Source organism: Esox lucius, chromosome 23 (assembly GCF_011004845.1).
Source record: "Esox lucius isolate fEsoLuc1 chromosome 23, fEsoLuc1.pri, whole genome shotgun sequence".
Taxonomy (NCBI): Eukaryota; Metazoa; Chordata; class Actinopteri; order Esociformes; family Esocidae; genus Esox; species Esox lucius.
This window is the reverse complement of record NC_047591.1, coordinates 6,748,148-6,766,582: the sequence shown is the minus strand read 5'-3', so window position 1 is coordinate 6,766,582 and position 18,435 is coordinate 6,748,148. Positions and strand designations below refer to the sequence as shown.

Sequence of the window (18,435 nt, the reverse complement as noted above, 5' to 3'; positions counted from 1 at the left end):
CCGTTTTGTCATGTGACATGTCCGTCATATAAATACTTACTACCTTGCGCCATTACACAGCCCTTTAGTTGTTTTAGAGGGAAAATGTATCGCTTTCGCACACAGATTTTCTCCAGGACCGCTTTTAATTCTTTTCTCACTACCGTACCACGGGAAGATTGTCAATTCATGAGACAGTTTAATAAAAACTGGTCGTGTATTGGCTGATTTCTGCTCATTTTCTTATTTATATGCACGAACATGCCAAGGACCAAAAAGAGAAGTTCCAGGGGTAAGCAAGGCGCCACAGACCGGTTTTTGGCCCTCTCTCGTGGTTTGAGCTTTATGGATTGTAGGAGTTGTAGTTTTATGCATGATTCGTGCGAGTTCTATTCAAAGACGAGTAATGTCGAAAAGACTACAAAAATGTATTGTGGCGTCAAGGCCTATATTGGGGTTGACATCAGACCAAAACCAATTCGATTGCTTTATCCACGGACCTTTCATACAAACAAAGACCTCTGGCATTATTTTTAAACCTGTTTAAATATACGACAACGTCACTTTTTATTCCCCGATTTATATGTAGTGTAGGACGATTACTTTAAGGCGCCATACCGCCAGTGCATTTGCTGCGAACGATATAGCCTATATTACGTCTCAAACGGATGTAATTATTAACTAAACTAGCTAGTTCGCTATCAAACCAATGTTAAAACAGCTGACTGGCTAATTGACATTGTTGATACTTTATGGCAAGCTCGTTTTCATTGGCCAAAGCCTTGTCAGGTTGTCTTAGGTCGGACAGCCCATGATGTTTGGAAGTATAATACTACATTAAGTTTGACTACCCATATAACAATTTGCGGTCGTACTGCTTTAAGAGATATTTCTGATTAAAAGTATAACCATGCTAACTAATCACTTAGCTGTTCACATTACCGCTGGACAGGTATGCTAAAACACGACGGTGGTGGGCAATGAGCTAGCTACATGGGTGGTGTCGACAACTTTTTTTTTTTATATAGACATCAGCTGTTCGGTACTGTAGCGGGTAAAGAAGCAATGCAATGGACCGCCACGTGATTATGATTATTGGCAGAGAAAGCAGAGTACGTGTTCGGCCCTCCTTCCCAAGACTTAGTCTTTTAATAATCAGCTACACCAGCTGGGTTTAGATTCTGTCACTGCCTGGCCAGCAACCACCCTGGAGCAACAATATGTTGTGCTGTATTTTTCAGTCAGCAAAAAACTAGGAGCAGGCTGCCCTTGGTTTTAAGGGGAGGGAACAATAAGTACATTTCTCAGAATATCGGCTGGTTTGTTGTCAATCAAGCATGTTTGCATGACGTTTATATACATGGAAGTGTACAAAATACCTTACCAAATATTTTTTATAAATTGTAGAACTACAGGTGTCTAATAGCGCGATCAATAGTTCTGCATTATATAAGTACAAAAACACACAACCAACCCCCTAAATCATATTTATTATTTGACTATAGAAACCTATAAAAAAAGAGAGAATTTATCTAAAACTGAACCAACCTCAAAAGCGCCAGTCTCTCTGCTCTTGTATCTGTAGTGGTTCAACTGTGTCCAAAAAAGTTAAATCCAATTGTTTGATGCCACTAGACCTTCCAAATCAAAAGCATGGATTCCTTGTCGTTTCTAACCTTCCTTGTCATTTCACACCTATTGTCGTTGGGCAATGCTAACAACTAACATTCATTTCCAGCTTTTAATTAGATTTGGGTTAGCAATTATAAATTATAAAGCCATTATAAATTAATCCAAATGATTGAAGTTAACTTAGCATTAATCATTTGGATTCAGAACCTTTCTGACCACTGCTTCGAGACAAACACATTCTATCAGACCAATCTACCAAATACATGTTGGCTACTGCCTAAAATGAGAAATGTGCCACTAAAACAGCAGTTGACTGAATACAAGTCCTGCCTACCCACTGTAATACCCTAACTCTGAACGTTACGGTTTCAATAACTACTTTCTGGCGAAACGACACTGATTGTAGCGCTGAATAAATGTCACCGTGATACTCTATCATATTCTTAAATGTAGTTTTTGTGTGTTTCAGGGGGGCAGAATGTGGCTGTGCAGCCTTTCAGCGACGAGGACGCCTCCATCGATGGCCTCAGCCTCTGTAGCAGCTTCAGCGACGCCCTCAGTGTGGCCGACGAAGGTGTGTGCAGTAAGGCGGCGGTCGACACCCGTGGGGAACGCACAGCACAATTGACCTGTCAGATCGTGATAAATGCCATACAGCCTTGGAGCTGATTTATGCCGCTGTCGTCAGTGGTCAAACTTTTACAGCCTTACAACAGGGAAGGCATAGTACAAAGTCTGTATTGGTCTCTCCGTGTAGGAGGGGAGGTTGTTGAGGAGGCAGCCCAGGAGGACTTCCAGTACAAGCTGAAGGTTTACATTGACAGCACATTGGATAAGAGGCAAGTCTTAAATCCCCCACACCCACATGGACGACGGGCCTTAGAGGTTTCTCCTGTGTCACGTCCAGGAAGTGAGACCTGTTAATGTCATAGGCGTAGGACTGAGTCAAAGGAACCTCAAATGTTATGCAATGACAAGCAATCATTCTGTGCCAACCAGGTGTCATTCTGGCTAGTTGCATATTCCTGCTGATAAGGATTTGGAATCAGATTGCGTTAACGTCACATGTCACTGAATCACGCTATTCCTTGACCCCCCCCCCCCCCCCACAGTGCCAAGACCAGACAGGGAGCCCTGGATGGACTGAAGGCCGCCATGGCAACCAGGATCCTGTACGAGTTCATTTCGGACCGGAGGACGACCATCGCGGACAGCATTGAGCGCTGTCTCAAGAAAGGTGATTAGAACCGCTACTCCTGGTCCTTCCCCGAAATCACGGTCTACTCATCTCCCTTCAGTCTCGGTGAATATGAGCGGACGGTCAGGCCACTGTGGTATTCGAATGTTCGGCGGTTACTGTAACCCTTCCCTTGCCCTCAGGTAAAGGTGAGGAACAGCACGCGGCGGCGTCCCTGGCTTGTCTCCTTTGTATTCAGCTGGGCTCGGGCATTGAGAGCGAGGAGGTGTTCAAGACACTCAAACCCGTCTTCAAGAACATCCTGCTGGACGGATCGGCCAACATCCAAGCTAGACAAGCCGTGAGTATCTGACTCCGGACCCTATCGTTATGATTTTACTGCTTTGGACCAACTCACTGAGCACTTGTTTCCTTTTTAGTGTGCGACTAGTTTGGGCCTGTGTACTCTTGTGGCAGAAGATGACATCCTGGTATGTGGCATCCTGGTAATTTCTGGATGTTATGCAGTCTGTATAATCATTTCAGAACCTCACTCTGTGGTAAGACAAACTTATACCACTTCCTGTCTGCTGTGTTTCCAGGACGTATATGCCACCATGGAGTGCTTTGAGAGCCTGTTCACACGGTCCTATGTGAGGGAGGACGGGAGTCGGCCCTCTCTGAACCCCCAGACCACCCTGCTCCACACCAATGCCCTCCTCTCCTGGGCCCTGCTGCTCACCATCTGTACCAGCAGCCAGGTCAAAGCTATCACACACAAGTAGGTTGTCTCTGTCTTGCCCGGGTCGACTACCATCACGAGGAGGAACACGTACTAGTTTTTACCTAAACGTGCGTTTGTCTTTCAGGCACCTGCCCAAGCTACCCCGTTTGTTGGAGAACGATAACGTTCACATGAGGATCGCGGCGGGTGAGACCATCGCTCTGCTGTTTGAGCTGGCCCGGGACACGGACCCTGTAAGTGGACACTGGTCGGCCACGAAAACCATCCAATCCGCTTCTAAACCAGGGTTGCTTCTTCTCTGAGCAGTGAATTATTGTTGGAGTTTAACTGTTATTTTACTCAGTGAATTGATGGAACAACCTGAACCTTAACTAAATTAGTGGACTAACCCCCCCCCCCCCCCCCCCCCCACTCAGGAGTTTGAGTATGAGGACTGGGAGCCTCTGTGTGACAAGCTGAACTCTCTGGCCACCGACTGCAACAAGCACCGTGCCAAGACAGACAAGAGGAAGCAGAGGTCTGTTTTCAGGGATGTACTCAAGGCTGTGGAGGTGAGTCAGCAGAACACTATTTACTGTCTTTGTTTTCGCCAGTCTGCAACTGATTGCCAGTATCTGCCCTAAAGACATTATCTACCACTTATTAATCAACAACATTTACCTCTTTGTTCTTTTTGGTAATTTGTGTGTGTGGGGATATTTGTGTGTGGATTGGGAGTTCCAGGGAGCAGTTTGGAGATTTTGTTGTGTGTGGAGTTGGTATTTCGCATTGTGGTGTGAGTGCAGTCAGAATTACAGGAAGTTCAGGGATTTTCTTTTAACTTGTGACTCATTTGTTGTGTGAGATGTTTGCTTTAGAGCGGTTGTTCTTTACTGGCAACATCACCTACACCTCACTGGTTGTGCAAAACTGGTCATACTCCATTTTATTCCAGTTGATTAATTTAATCAGGATTGGAAGGTGCTTTACGGACCGCAGAACAAGTAAAAAATATTTTTTTGTGAGTTGTGATACAGATTTTTTAATTACAGAATTACCGGAACTAATCCTAAACGAACAAATGAATCAGTCATGATGGGAAATATCTTTTGTGATAATTGTATGGTGTACACCCTTGGCATTTTATTGTGTTGTGGGGCATAAAACTGTTTACCTGTGCATGATATAGGAGGGGGAATTCCAGAGTGAGACAATCCGCTTCAGCACAGAGCGTATGACCATCGACAGCTGGGTGAGGAAGAGGACCTATGACGCCTTCAGGGAGTTTGTGGGCTCTGGCATGAACTACCACCTGCAGGCCAATGAGTTCATACGTGACGTGTTTGAACTGGGACCACCCATGCTCGTTGACTCGACCACACTGAAGTCCATGAAGGTCTCCCGCTTTGAAAGGGTATGTTTCCTTATTAGAACGCAAGTCTCTTCCTTGAACAGCCAGTTGACATCGTATACAATTTGTGACATTAGACCGTAAATGCTGACCGCATGCGAAATGGATGACAGTTTGACCGTACCAATGTAGTTCACAGTGGACACGCCTCCTGAGAATTCCTGTCAAAACTAGTGTCTGAAACGGTCCAAAACACTGCAGAGTCCCTTTTAATACTCCAGTTGGTTATTCATTTCGCGGCCAGTTGGATTATTGGCATGACATTCACGAGGACCTATTGAAAGAGGAAAGATTGATATCTTTTTGTGTTTTCTATTCCAGCATCTCTACAACGCTGCTGCATTCAAGGCGCGGACAAAGGCCAGGAGCAAGTTCAGAGACAAGAGGGTTGATGTCGGGGAGTTCTGATGTAATCCAATGGGTCCATCCTTCCCTTTTCTTTTTTAGACGGTTTGACCATTGTTTTGTTACACATTAATTTAACCAGTTGACGTGGTATGTATTTGTACATATTTATAATCATGTAACTTATAGACCAAAAGCTTTTCAAATGACATCCTGTTCTCCACACAGGTGGCCAGTGCATGAGTCCATTCTGTGCCCCAATCCATTAGTGAATACTGTCATTTGAAAGGTGTGCTTAGTTACTGCTGTAAATGTTCCGTTAACATTGTATGTATATTTAAGTTGCACTATTTAGTTGACAGCCTATAACCCCCCCCACCACCACCTTTTTTCCTAAACCCTGGCAATTTGTCTTGTATTTTGTTTGGTCTATTGAAGTGAGAACCCCAAATAAAGTGAACGTGTGAAAATGAAAGCTGATGTGTGTCCTCACAAAAGCAGTATAGCAGTCCAATAGGGACCCAGCCAAACGGACATTGGTTCATTTCATATGTTTTCTCAATTTTGACTGCAATCTGTCTTCTCCACTTGAGGAAGAGCTATTTTACAGTTGCCTTGGAAACTGCCTTGACATTCTGACATGTTTTTCAGAGAATGTTGCAGTTAATTCATATGGCTGTAAAATTGATCCTTTACATTATTTTGGTCTCATCCAGATGGACTTAAAGGGATAATTTGGGGTTAGGGGCCCTGCTCACAGGCACAATGGCAGATTGATTTTAGTATCAGCTCAGATTTCCATTGGAGACTGTTACTGGCCTAATGTGCTTCTCCCCCAGGCTATCTGCTGCCCTCTAGGGGCATTTCTTGGCACTTCTGTCTGTGTGTACTGGGGATGCATTGTTTGTCTTATACAGTGCAGCACAGGATATGCATCTAAAGTGAAGGTCTGAACTATGGGTAACTTGTAGCGATTTTCATGAATCCACTGAAGCATTGAATTTGAGTCTAGCCTTGACCTGTAGTCAGTTGAGACCGGAACAGACAAATGATCTTATGTTACAGGCTGCACTTCACTCTTGGAGAGTAGAATAGGATGACCTGTCAATAAGCAGCCATTCTTGACGTCATGGCGCATAGTCTAGTAAGATAAGAATTGTCACTGCTTTGCTTTGTAAATTGGTCCCAAAAATGTGCTTTGGAAAATTCCTTCAACACTTGTACAATTGCCATTTATGGCCCTGATGATTGACCTTTGTGATTCTAACGATGCGTCATATTTTGCTAAATCGTAGAGATCTGGACTCCGACTGCTGCCATTTTATTAGGCACTTTGATGTGAAGACCACTAAACCAGGAAGTGTTAATGGGGTTGATGGCTGCCTGCTAATGGCTGTCCCACAGCTGTTTCCACTCATCCTCAAATGTGTGAATTCCCGTATGAGTCCCTCCACTGGCTGTGGCAAAGCACCTACACCGGCGCTGTCATGTGTCGGCATACTGCGATCTGTCAGAGAAATGGGTTGTGATGGATCGATGAAGAGACTGAGGATCAGCATTCCACTAGAGCACTGACATGTCATTCTGCCCTTCGTGGCATCAGTGGGTAGTACAAGCTGAGGGCCCTGTCCCAGATAGCTCCCCAGGGGTCCCATGACCAGCCTGCCCACATTTTTCCATGACATCACAGTCACCCCACAACAAGTTAGCCTTTCGTCCCCCTTTACAGTTTTTCTGAATTGAATGAAAGCTGTGAATGAAAGCACTCGTTACAAAATGGTAAACACTACTACAACAGTCATCGTTTACACACTGACTCAAAATAGTTCACACTTGTTTCTAATGATGTGATCAAACCATTTGTTCAGAATATAACTCCATTCAGAGTGCACAGGTGGCAAATGTCTAAGGCAGAGGAGAAGAGTATGTAGCAGAGGTGGTGGACGAGTAGGTGAGTATGTAGCAGAGGTGGTGGACGAGTAGGTGAGTATGTGTAAGAGGTGGTGGACAAGTAGGTGAGTATGTGTAAGAGGTGGTGGACAAGTAGGTGAGTATGTGTAAGAGGTGGTGGACAAGTAGGTGAGTATGTGTAAGAGGTGGTGGACAAGTAGGTGAGTATGTGTAAGAGGTGGTGGACAAGTAGGTGAGTATGTGTAAGAGGTGGTGGACAAGTAGGTGAGTATGTGTAAGAGGTGGTGGACAAGTAGGTGAGTATGTAGCAGGTGGTGGATGAGTAGGTGAGTATGTGTAAGAGGTGGTGGACAAGTAGGTGAGTATGTGTAAGAGGTGGTGGACAAGTAGGTGAGTATGTGTAAGAGGTGGTGGACAAGTAGGTGAGTATGTGTAAGAGGTGGTGGACAAGTAGGTGAGTATGTAGCAGGTGGTGGATGAGTAGGTGAGTATGTGTAAGAGGTGGTGGACAAGTAGGTGAGTATGTAGCAGAGGTGGTGGACGAGTAGGTGAGTATGTGTAAGAGGTGGTGGACGAGTAGGTGAGTATGTGTAAGAGGTGGTGGATGAGTAGGTGAGTATGTGTAAGAGGTGGTGGATGAGTAGGTGAGTATGTAGCTGAGGTGGTGTACGAGGAGGTGAGTATGTAGCAGAGGTGGTGGACGAGTAGGTGAGTATGTGTAAGAGGTGGTGGACGAGTAGGTGAGTATGTGTAAGAGGTGGTGGATGAGTAGGTGAGTATGTAGCAGAGGTGGTGGACGAGTAGGTGAGAACGTGTAAGAGGTGGTGGATGAGTAGGTGAGTATGTGTAAGAGGTGGTGGATGAGTAGGTGAATATTTAGCAGAGGTGGTGGACAAGTAGGTGAGTATGTAGCAGAGGTGGTGGACGAGTAGGTGAGTATGTGTAAGAGGTGGTGGATGAGTAGGTGAGTATGTGTAAGAGGTGGTGGATGAGTAGGTGAGTATGTAGCTGAGGTGGTGTACGAGGAGGTGAGTATGTAGCAGAGGTGGTGGACGAGTAGGTGAGTATGTGTAAGAGGTGGTGGACGAGTAGGTGAGTATGTGTAAGAGGTGGTGGATGAGTAGGTGAGTATGTAGCAGAGGTGGTGGACGAGTAGGTGAGAACGTGTAAGAGGTGGTGGACGAGTAGGTGAGAACGTGTAAGAGGTGGTGGACGAGTAGGTGAGAACGTGTAAGAGGTGGTGGATGAGTAGGTGAGTATGTGTAAGAGGTGGTGGATGAGTAGGTGAATATTTAGCAGAGGTGGTGTACAAGGAGGTATGTGTCATATGTAGTGGATGAGGAGGAAGTGTATGTGTAAGAGGTGGTGGATGAGTAGGTGAGTATGTGTAAGAGGTGGTGGACGAGGAGGTATGTGTCATATGTAGTGGACGAGGAGGAAGTGTATGTGTAAGAGATGGTGGATGAGCAGGAAGTGATGCTGAGGCAGAATTAATCTCTCATTGACTTTGATTTTGCAGTTGCACAACATTTTTTTGTTTATTGTAATGTGCTTTTCATTTAGTTTTCCTTAATCAATGGGTTTTTGCAGTGGACTACTGTATTTTTTGCCACTGCTGAATATACAGACATTCAGTACTGTATCACTTGCAGTACTTAGAGTAATCAAGATGTTCACTGAACAAAGTTGTGATTATTACACTTTTCTCTTGTAAAATGTGTTTACTATTATTACTATTTTTTATCTGTATGTAATGGATGCTCTGTGGTGTTGATTTTGAGAACAGATGGAATGGTTTTGAGGTGTGTGTTTGATTTTGACAGAGGTGTCAGGGTTTTGTGAATGTAGTTTGAAGATTTGAGAAAATGGGTGTGGGTTTCATGAAATGTCTTAGCAATTATGAAAAACGGAAAGAAAAAAGACTGGTTCAATAGATGGCGTTTGGTGCAGGTAAGGTGAGTGATACATTAACAAGGAGATATTTTTACTTGTGATCAACACCATGCAGACTGTAAATCAGTCAGTCCACCGGCTCACTATTCTCTTTATGTTGTGAAACCCTACAATAAATATACTATTTGTCTTTCTGAGGGTTTATCAGTAAGTCAATGAGATACAAAGAAGCAGCTTTGGAATGTTGTGGTGTTGGTATAAACTGCGTCAGACTGTTGAATGCGTTTATCTTGTCTAGACTCAAGCTGTTTTGGTTGTACTGATTTACTTTCCCGTCTCTTCACAATACTGCAGTCTTTTCTATATCCATGTACTAAGAAAAGCTTTATTATAATCGGAATCTAATGCCCTGACCTCTTACACCAATGCCCAGTGGATTTGGGAGTTGAAGATCACAGCAAGCCAAGATCCCTGAACTGTCTGAGGGTGTATCTGGAGTGTGATCAGACCAGGAAATCTGATCCTCTCCTGTCTCTTCTATGTTACCTCCCTCCCCCAGGACATGCTGGGAAAAGATAAGTTACACAAGAACTGAGACAGCCAGGCATCCTCAAAACATCCCACTACCACCATGTTGTCGTCTGGTAAAAAAAAGAAAATGAAACATTGCATTCCAGTGTTGACACCATATTAAAAGGGCAAGCATGGTGGTTGTAGTGTGATGTTTTAGGGGCTCTTTGCTGGCACAGGACTGGGAAAATGTAACAAATGATGGAACCATACATTTTGCTCTGTAACATAGAACTCTAAACGAGAAGGAAAGGTTATCCGTCCAGTAGATGGAGCTGAAGTGCACCTGGGTCACTTGAAGACAATTGCCAAACTGCTCTATCTCGGTCCTTGCACTCCAATGGTGGAACAAGCTCCCCCCCACTGAAAGTGTCTGCCCATTAAGAACATGGGAAACGTAATCTTTTCAATGAGTATCTGAAGTAACTCCACATCCACCCACTCGGTTGCCTTGGTGAACTAATATGTAGCTGCTACATTGTGTGGTTTTTATCCAGATGTTTTAATGAATGCCCTCCAGATGCACAGTCACCTTATTTCAGAGCACGACCTCTAGGTCAGTGTTCAGAACCAAACCCAATTAAGATGTAATCATGATCTATAAACACCAGATAATGCCCACAGTTCCAAGCATTGTTCTATTAAAATATGGACCAAGCAATGTGAGAGACTTATAAAGAACATAAAAAAAATCCCTGAATAGGCATTCTGTCCCCACCCAAGGCATTTGAACCTAACTGCCACTCGGGTGCTTACTGTGGCAGCTCCCTGTACCTTATCCATTTGAAGAGGTGGGGTCAAATGCAAAGCTAAAATGTGCTTGTGTGCAAAATTACAAATATCCCCTTTCCCAAACCAGTGAGTGAGTCATTACCCTGGCTGGTTAGTCCCCCTGGGCAACCAGTCATCCACAACCAGCCTAGCAAGCCCAAGAACAGGTGCAACAACATTCCCCCTCCCACCACACGCACATATAGCCCACCCTGTAAACACTAAGCCCTGGGGCCAGGCTCCGCTGCATATCACAATGACAAATGTGTACGTGGGAGAGAAGCACCTTGAAATGCATTCACCGTAGATGTGCTGTATAAATAAAGTTTGGTTTGATTTAGCAATGTTTTGTTGCAGAGCACTTTATACCTCCCTTCTCATATTTTCCTCCCAGGGCCTGGCTCTGTGTCCTGTGTTGTCAGCTCTCACTGATGGATGTAAACACTGTGAGATCCATGCATTGCTTTTACAGTCCTGGGTGAATGGTATAGCGTATATCTAATCTGAGCCCCTTCATGGTGGTGAGTGCTGAGTGGCTTTAAATCAGATGCTGTAAACCAGGCTCCAGAAACGGGTTTGGAGGGAAGGGGAGGGTTCACTTGTCAAGCCCTGGCGCTGAGCTATGCGATGGCTGGCTGCTGTGGCTGATCTGGCATCCATGTCTCCATAGTGTTAGGGAGACTGGCCACCTGTGACTGTCATATCTACTGGGCTGGGGTGTAACTAGCCAGCTCTAGCCTATAGGCTCTCTGCTATGGGAACATTTACATTACAACACGCTGTTATCCAGAACGACTTACTCTTCAGCTCTACTGCATCATGTTGCTTATCGACTTCTTTTCCACTCAATATTTTCATTCACAAAAATGAACCCCAACTGTCAGCCATTAGGACTATAACGACTGAGATTTTGGAGCTTGGACACTGCCATTGGAAGGAACACAACACGCGCAGTGTAGCATCTGTCATTGGTTTCAAAGGAAGTGTTCCATCTATGATTGCTGGCAATGCCTGACGCCAGTTGATGTTGTGTAGAGGGGCTGTTCCTGTTAGTGCATGTGAAGATAATTGATGGGACATCCACACAACCCAGTAACATTAAATACAGTTTACTGAACGAAGTAGCTAGCAGCAAAGTCAGTGCTAGAAAGAAAAAAATTCACTAAACAAGGCACACAGACACAAATGGAGCTGAGCCTGTTTCTGAGAAATATTGACCCAGGGGTCCAAGTCCATTAGGCTTAAAGGAGAATTTCAACATAGCTCACCTACATCATGAAATAATTACTAATGTTAGCAATGGTACAATTGTGTGTTGAAAATACAACATAACCTTAGATTTTGCAGTAGAAGTAACATCCTCTGTATTTCTGTTTGTAATATGCCATCATGTTACAGCATTCATGGCAAACATAGACACATCTAAAAAACAAAAATGCGACTGGGGAATTTGCTAGAAATTATATATAGAATTATATATAGAAGACCAAAATATACCATTTTTAAAACTAGTTATTTTCCTACACGCTGAGTAGGCTATACCTTTGTGGTTAATTTGCTAGAGTTGCCAAAATACATTTTTCCATTTATAGTTTCACTTTTACAGCTACATTTATGCTTTCTCAACTTCCTATTAATTCTTTTACAGAAGGAAATATCATGGATATTTTAGGATGTGTTCAGCATGCACAAACCCATCACAACAAATTAAACATTTCTCATATACTGAAAATTCTGCACATTGACAATTATCCACACTGTTGGATACAGACATAGATAGGAATGAATGCATACTGTGAATGTTGTATGCACTAAAATATTATCAATAATCCATAGAATGAGGCCAATAAAAATATTCTCCACATCAGGGTCCATTTAATTTGGAGTCAGTTAATTCAGCAAGTTAACTTGTAAATGTATGAAAACTTAATAGAAAATTCTATGATTTGTCAATAAACTGAAAAGGAAAAGCCAGAGATGGTTTTCATTTAAATAATGCCCTGAATGTTGTATAGTTGACCCCAACACTGTTGACCCCAACCCGTGGTTGGCCTGAAATCAGTGTTGCCAGATTGAGTCATGAATGAACGCTGCAGTCCTGCCGGTGCTGTAGCTGTGACTCATGCCTTTTTATTAAAAAGAAATCACATCTGAACAGGTCATAGTGCACAAAAACAAACAAGGGTTAAGGGTTCTGAATAAAATATTTGGTCCTGACTCTCCTTCCCTCTGATTGGTTTCAGCAAAGCCAATGCACTTTGCCTCCAGTGGCAGAGTTGCCTCCAGAACATGACTAATTCCCTAAAAATGTGTCAACCTGAACAACAAACCTGCCTGTCCGTCTACCTCAACAAACAAACACCCCTGTGATGAAATGGAGGGCAGTGGGACATCATTCACTTAACCTGGGCCCATGTCCATCCTCATCTTGCTGGTTGTGACTCTGCTGCTAAGACTGGTGCTGTCTGCCTAGACTTACAAGGGTAACCAAGATATATATACACATTACATTACATGCTATAGTCCTACATCACAAAACAAATATCAGCTATATACAGTAAATGCTCCACAACATACTGATCCATCCATCTTTGTAATTTGTGTTGTTCTTAGCTGAGATGTCGTGGAAGCAGAGGAGACGGTTTTAGAGATTCCCCCAACAGTACCGGGACCTCTGCCAGAGCCAGGGTTCATAATGAGATAGCACTCCCGTTCAGTCCGCGTCTTGACACTCACAGGAGCACCCGACTCCTAATCCGTTACATGGACATCAAAACTGTTCGCCAGAGAGAAGAACGGCACCCTCACAGGCCGTTCTAAGAAAGATTTTAGAAGGTTTTTTTTGGGCTGTGCGCCGTCTGCTTTGCCTGAAACTTGGCCTACTTGAAAGAAGCACATTTCAACTGGACCCATCCTGGTTAAAAACATGATGGACTGTTTGAGGACATGAAACTGCGACCGTGTCAGTCATCTCCTCATCCATTTTCTGATTCTAGGTTCAATTATGTGAAAAAGTGGAAGAGTGAATTATTAAGAGCGTGTTTATCAAATAAACTCAGTTTGTATGAATGTTAAACTCCTTTGTGTCTGGAAGGAATATAGTAGGGTAGTTAAATCTAGTTATAATAGAGCGTGGTTAAATACTGTGTATGACCATGTTAGAATTATGTATTTTGTGTTTTAATTTATTTACCATTTACAGCGTTTTAGAGGAAAGTCAAATGTAGCTTAATTTACTACCAGCAGATGGCAGGTGTTTACCACTGAACTGAAATGAATGTCATGTATAACATTTAGACCTACTAATAACATGTAAATGAAGAGCTCTGGGAATATCACATTGGTGCTTCTGTCAAAATACTCTTCTATGTCTGTTGAAGTTAAGTACATTCATTATAATCTTACTTATCTGCTTTTTCACTCCACACATATTACTGAATACATGAAAGCAGTGTTTATTTGCCGTGAGGATAAAAATGATCCACGTCATCATATTAATCTGATAAATGATCTCTAGACAAACCAATTAAACGGTTTGTTGAACTAATCACATTTTTAAAACAGCTTCCCATCAGTCCTGACGTTTCTTGACCCAAACAACATAACGTTTCTTGACCTGAAATACAGTTCGGTGTTGCACATTTGTAATGCAGGACCCAGGCACATCGTAGATCCTGCTCTCTAAGAGAGGACTGACGTACAACCAGAGACACGCCTGCATGTACACACCGCCCCCCCCCCTCCCTCCCTCCCTCCCTCACCCGTGATGAAGGCCAGTGACACACACAGGCCCCCGTCGAGGCTGACAACTGTTTGTGTGTAGCTAACAGAGACTGGAGGCCAGTGTGTATTGGAAGACACCTGTGAAAGAGCAGCATGAGCCAGCGAGCTTCCTGGCAGCGGAGCCAGGGCCGCAGCAGGAACCCGGCTTTATCTCTCCTTTAGAAACACAGCCTCCGAGTCCAAAAAACAGCCTCCCTGACGGGAGGGGAAAGATACAGGGAAACACTGGAGTTTATCTTCGGTATATACTGTTGAACGCAATTATACTGCCTTCATGTGTCGTTGAGTAGGAATGTAGTCTTCCTTTAAGACTTCTTATGCTCGGTTCTGCATAAAATTTAGGCTGGCAAGGTTAAGTGCTTTGCTTCATGTAGGCTACCTTGGTTTCCTACATTCACTCTCAACCAGCTCAGCACACACTTCTTGGTTTTGGGTCGATTTCAGGCATAACTGCGACGTCTTAAGTATGAAAGTGTCAACATCTAATTGTTTTAGCACGACAATAGGCTGCATGGCAAGTGCGTATTGACAGTTTAAGCCGCTTATTAATGTTTAATTAACCACAGCATTGGCTTTCCAATCATTTCTGATATTACAGAAAGGCTAATTAGTCTTCAAAGACTCATCCTGTTTTTTTAGTAAAAGGGAGCCTTGAAATAAAAAGACATGTTAGGACCAAGGTTAACTGAGACACCTTCATCTTAGTATACTCAACGTTAACATTTCAAACCTTAGCCTGTGACATCTACGCAGCATAGGTTTGTGCATCATCTTTTAGATGCAATAACCCGTGTGTTCCTCACGTTTGACCTCCCACTTGTATCGGAGGCACCTCACCTCCAGTCTACATGTGTGTATTAGAACGGTCCCCACCAATCCTCAGAGGTTCACTCCCATTGCTCAGCCTTCCATGATTGCACTTCTGCTACGTGGACGTGATGCCAGCTCTATTTGCCAGCAGTTAACATACAGTATATAAATACGCAGGCAAAGAAAGAACTGTTTAGGGCCCATTTTCCCAAAAGCATATTAACGCTTAGTTACTGGTTAGATGCTTCGTAGGAGCCTTGTTAAATGTCTGAGCTGTCTCTCTAAGCCATTGTTAATAAAGTTGCACTTAAAAACACACTTGATTGCTCCACTGCCTCAGACTCCCAGCTAAGTACATTGGGACTTTCTAGTTCCGTGTTGCGTTTAAACTAGGGCTTAAACTGGTTCACGGGAACATCATTATTACGTCTTTTGCTCTTGGTTTCATTCTACAAATGAGATCACAGTATCTTAGAATAACCTGGACACGGGGTTTGATAAATGAATAGGTTATAAATACCAATATATGCTATCAGTTTATAGCTTGTAAATGTTCATTACATATTCCTGTCCCAACTATACAGACTAGGCCTGTACTTCCAGGTCTACTTACAGCAGCGCCTTCATTATAAATACATGATGTCGTCCATAGATCTGTCGATCATGGGATGAAAGAAGTCAGCCCAGATCAAGCATTTTATACATGTATGTGTGTATTAACTCTAATCAGAGTAGATTAAACAGCTGGATTTCATACCTGACCTGCACACAGAGAAGTGGGCGTTTGCTGGCTATCACATGACTGACACGCACACACACACATACAAGAATGCACACACTCCTAACACACAGAGAGAAGCTTGCCTTTGCAGAGGAGGTTGTTGCCAAGCGACTCCGAGGGAGAGAGCAAGCTGATTGGCTCCTTCCCATGACTGGAACATCCCCACCAGTCAGTAAATGTCTCTCTCTTTCTCTCTATCTATCCCCACCAGTCAGGTTCTCTCTCTCGTTCTCTTTCTCTCTCTCGTTCTCTTTCTCTCTCTCTCTCTCAACTCGGGATCCTTTTAACTTGTTTTCACATCTTCCCCACCGACCGCTAGTTCTCTCACTCCCCATAAGCTCGCACAGCCCATCCTCATTTAATTAGGTTTGATTCACAGGAGCTCTTTTTATATGAGCGCTCCAGTGCCGTAGCCGAGGTGAGGGAAACTCATTTTCTCCTGACAGATCCATCCTTGCTATCATAATTAACCAGATGATGAGTGTATCACTGCATCCAGATCACAGAGCAGTACGGATGGAAGCATTGTGCCGTCTGTAAAAGGAGGGACTGCTTTTTGTGTTCTTCTTCATCCTGTGATCTTTTCTTCGGTAAAAGGAAGCAAAGGGCTGCTTCGTCTGTGAGGCAGAACACAGATAAATGTGAATTAACATGAGAGGAGCGTCGAACACACCCCAGTTACTTCACAGGGCTTCGTGGTCTGTGGCTTCTAGTTGCTGATAACACGGATACGTCTTGCCTGAGGGCCGGTGTGTGTGTGTGTGTGTGTGTGTGCACATTCATCCCTGTCTGTGTGTCTCTCTGTGTGTGTGTGTGTGTGTGTGCACATTCATCCCTGTCTGTTTGTCTCTCTGTGTGTGTGTGTGTGTGTGTGTGCACATTCATCCCTGTCTGTGTGTCTCTCTGTGTGTGTGTGTGTGTGTGCACATTCATCCCTGTCTGTGTGTCTCTGTGTGTGTGTGTGTGTGTGCACATTCATCCCTGTCTGTGTGTCTCTCTGTGTGTGTGTGTGTGTGTGTGTGCGCGTTCATCCCTGTCTGTGTGTCTCTCTGTGTGTGTGTGTGCACATTCATCCCTGTCTGTGTGTCTCTGTGTGTGTGTGTGTGTGTGTGTGTGCGCGTTCATCCCTGTCTGTGTGTCTCTCTGTGTGTGTGTGTGTGTGCACATTCATCCCTGTCTGTGTGTCTCTCTGTGTGTGTGTGTGTGTGCGCGTTCATCCCTGTCTGTGTGTCTCTCTGTGTGTGTGTGTGCACATTCATCCCTGTCTGTGTGTCTCTGTGTGTGTGTGTGTGTGTGTGTGCGCGTTCATCCCTGTCTGTGTGTCTCTCTGTGTGTGTGCGCGTTCATCCCGGTCTGTGTGTGTGTGTGTGTGTGTGCGCATCCCAGCGTGCGTCCCTCGCTGAGAGTGTGTGCTAGTGAATTAAACAAGGTCATCAAGTGCAAGGCTGGCTATTCTTGCAGGCGGCAGCAATGATTTCTTCTGAGGGAATACTGCCGTATGTCAGCCCTCTACAACAGACAGACGTTATCTTCACTACTCCACGTATGCACTAAAGGAAAGGCCTATTTGCTAAGGTGCTACGGCCGCGCAATTACTGTCAGTCTGTCACCCGCCATATATCCATCAACTCATTTTACTATACATACAGGGTTCAAATGTATTCCATCATAATCTTTTTTTTACAAGGATAGTAAACACAATGACATTATTTATGGCGGCCATTTCACTTTCCATCAGTACTCTCACAGCTTCCTGGTTTACTAGCTGTTCTGTTATTCTCTCTGACAGGAAATACACCGGACATTTCCCGTCCCTAACTGCATTGTCACCCTGGTCTTAATGACGTCTGGTTTCAACTACAAAGATTTTGGCTGAGGGACAATGACGCGGCTTACATCACCACCATCATCCGCTTGACTGACGCAACATAGTCGCTAGTGAGATCGAGATGGCAGAGGTTATTTTTTATGAGTGTTTTTTTGAAAGTGACTGGATTGCATCAACTCCCTTTTACTAAAACCCCCCGCAAAGGTTTAGCCTGCAGACAATCTGATATTTGTGCCTTGTGAATTGTTCATAGTTTTTGGGCTTCAGGGGATCTCACCAAAGAGTCTGCAACACGAATTATAAAAAAATGCTTTGGTCACTTTTGAGTCAAATTTTTGTTAATGTTGTCGCAGCTTGTCTGCCTCTCTTGTATATTGGATATTGTAGTGTTTCCCTGAAGTACTCCGAGGCTACAGCTCTGCTTCAAATTCACATGTAACCTTTTAAACTGTAACATTCGCATGATGACTATATGGCATTTAAACTCTCCACTTCCCACCAGTTATGGGACTCAACAGAGAAACCTGGTGACTGTAACACCTGGACATCAGCACTGGGCGCACAGGAAAACGTAGCTTTTTCCTGATAGACATGCGACAAGTGAAAATCTGATAGATAATCCGGAGGAAGAAATTAAAAGGAAAAATCGGAAACCAGAAACACATTGAAAACTAATGCTGCAGATTCATACACCACCTAATGAATGTCAATGTTTCTCAGCGGTGCAAGCGTGTGTGTGCATATACTTTATACATAATGTATGTCCACATGTCAGTGTGCACTTGTATGGGATATCTGACTTGATTTAATAGTGTAACTG

The 18,435-nt window shown here is 43.8% G+C and overlaps 1 protein-coding gene and 1 long non-coding RNA gene across 2 annotated transcripts; both read left to right on the top strand.

The window, feature by feature from the left end:
• The first annotated feature begins 52 nt into the window (after positions 1–52).
• ifrd1 (interferon-related developmental regulator 1) lies at positions 53–5,743 on the top strand. Its single transcript, XM_010903608.2, has 11 exons — positions 53–271; positions 2,081–2,185; positions 2,369–2,450; positions 2,724–2,848; positions 2,992–3,149; positions 3,229–3,279; positions 3,391–3,569; positions 3,658–3,766; positions 3,950–4,084; positions 4,702–4,926; positions 5,245–5,743. The coding sequence occupies exons 1-11, from the start codon at positions 241–243 to the stop codon at positions 5,329–5,331; spliced, it is 1,287 nt and encodes a 428-aa protein (XP_010901910.1). The 5' UTR covers positions 53–240; the 3' UTR covers positions 5,332–5,743.
• A 2,009-nt stretch (positions 5,744–7,752) lies between these two features.
• LOC117593797 lies at positions 7,753–10,829 on the top strand. The gene is made up of 3 exons (XR_004575250.1): positions 7,753–8,015; positions 8,208–8,335; positions 8,432–10,829. It is a non-coding gene; the product is annotated as an uncharacterized LOC117593797 (long non-coding RNA).
• Positions 10,830–18,435: the final 7,606 nt, after the last annotated feature.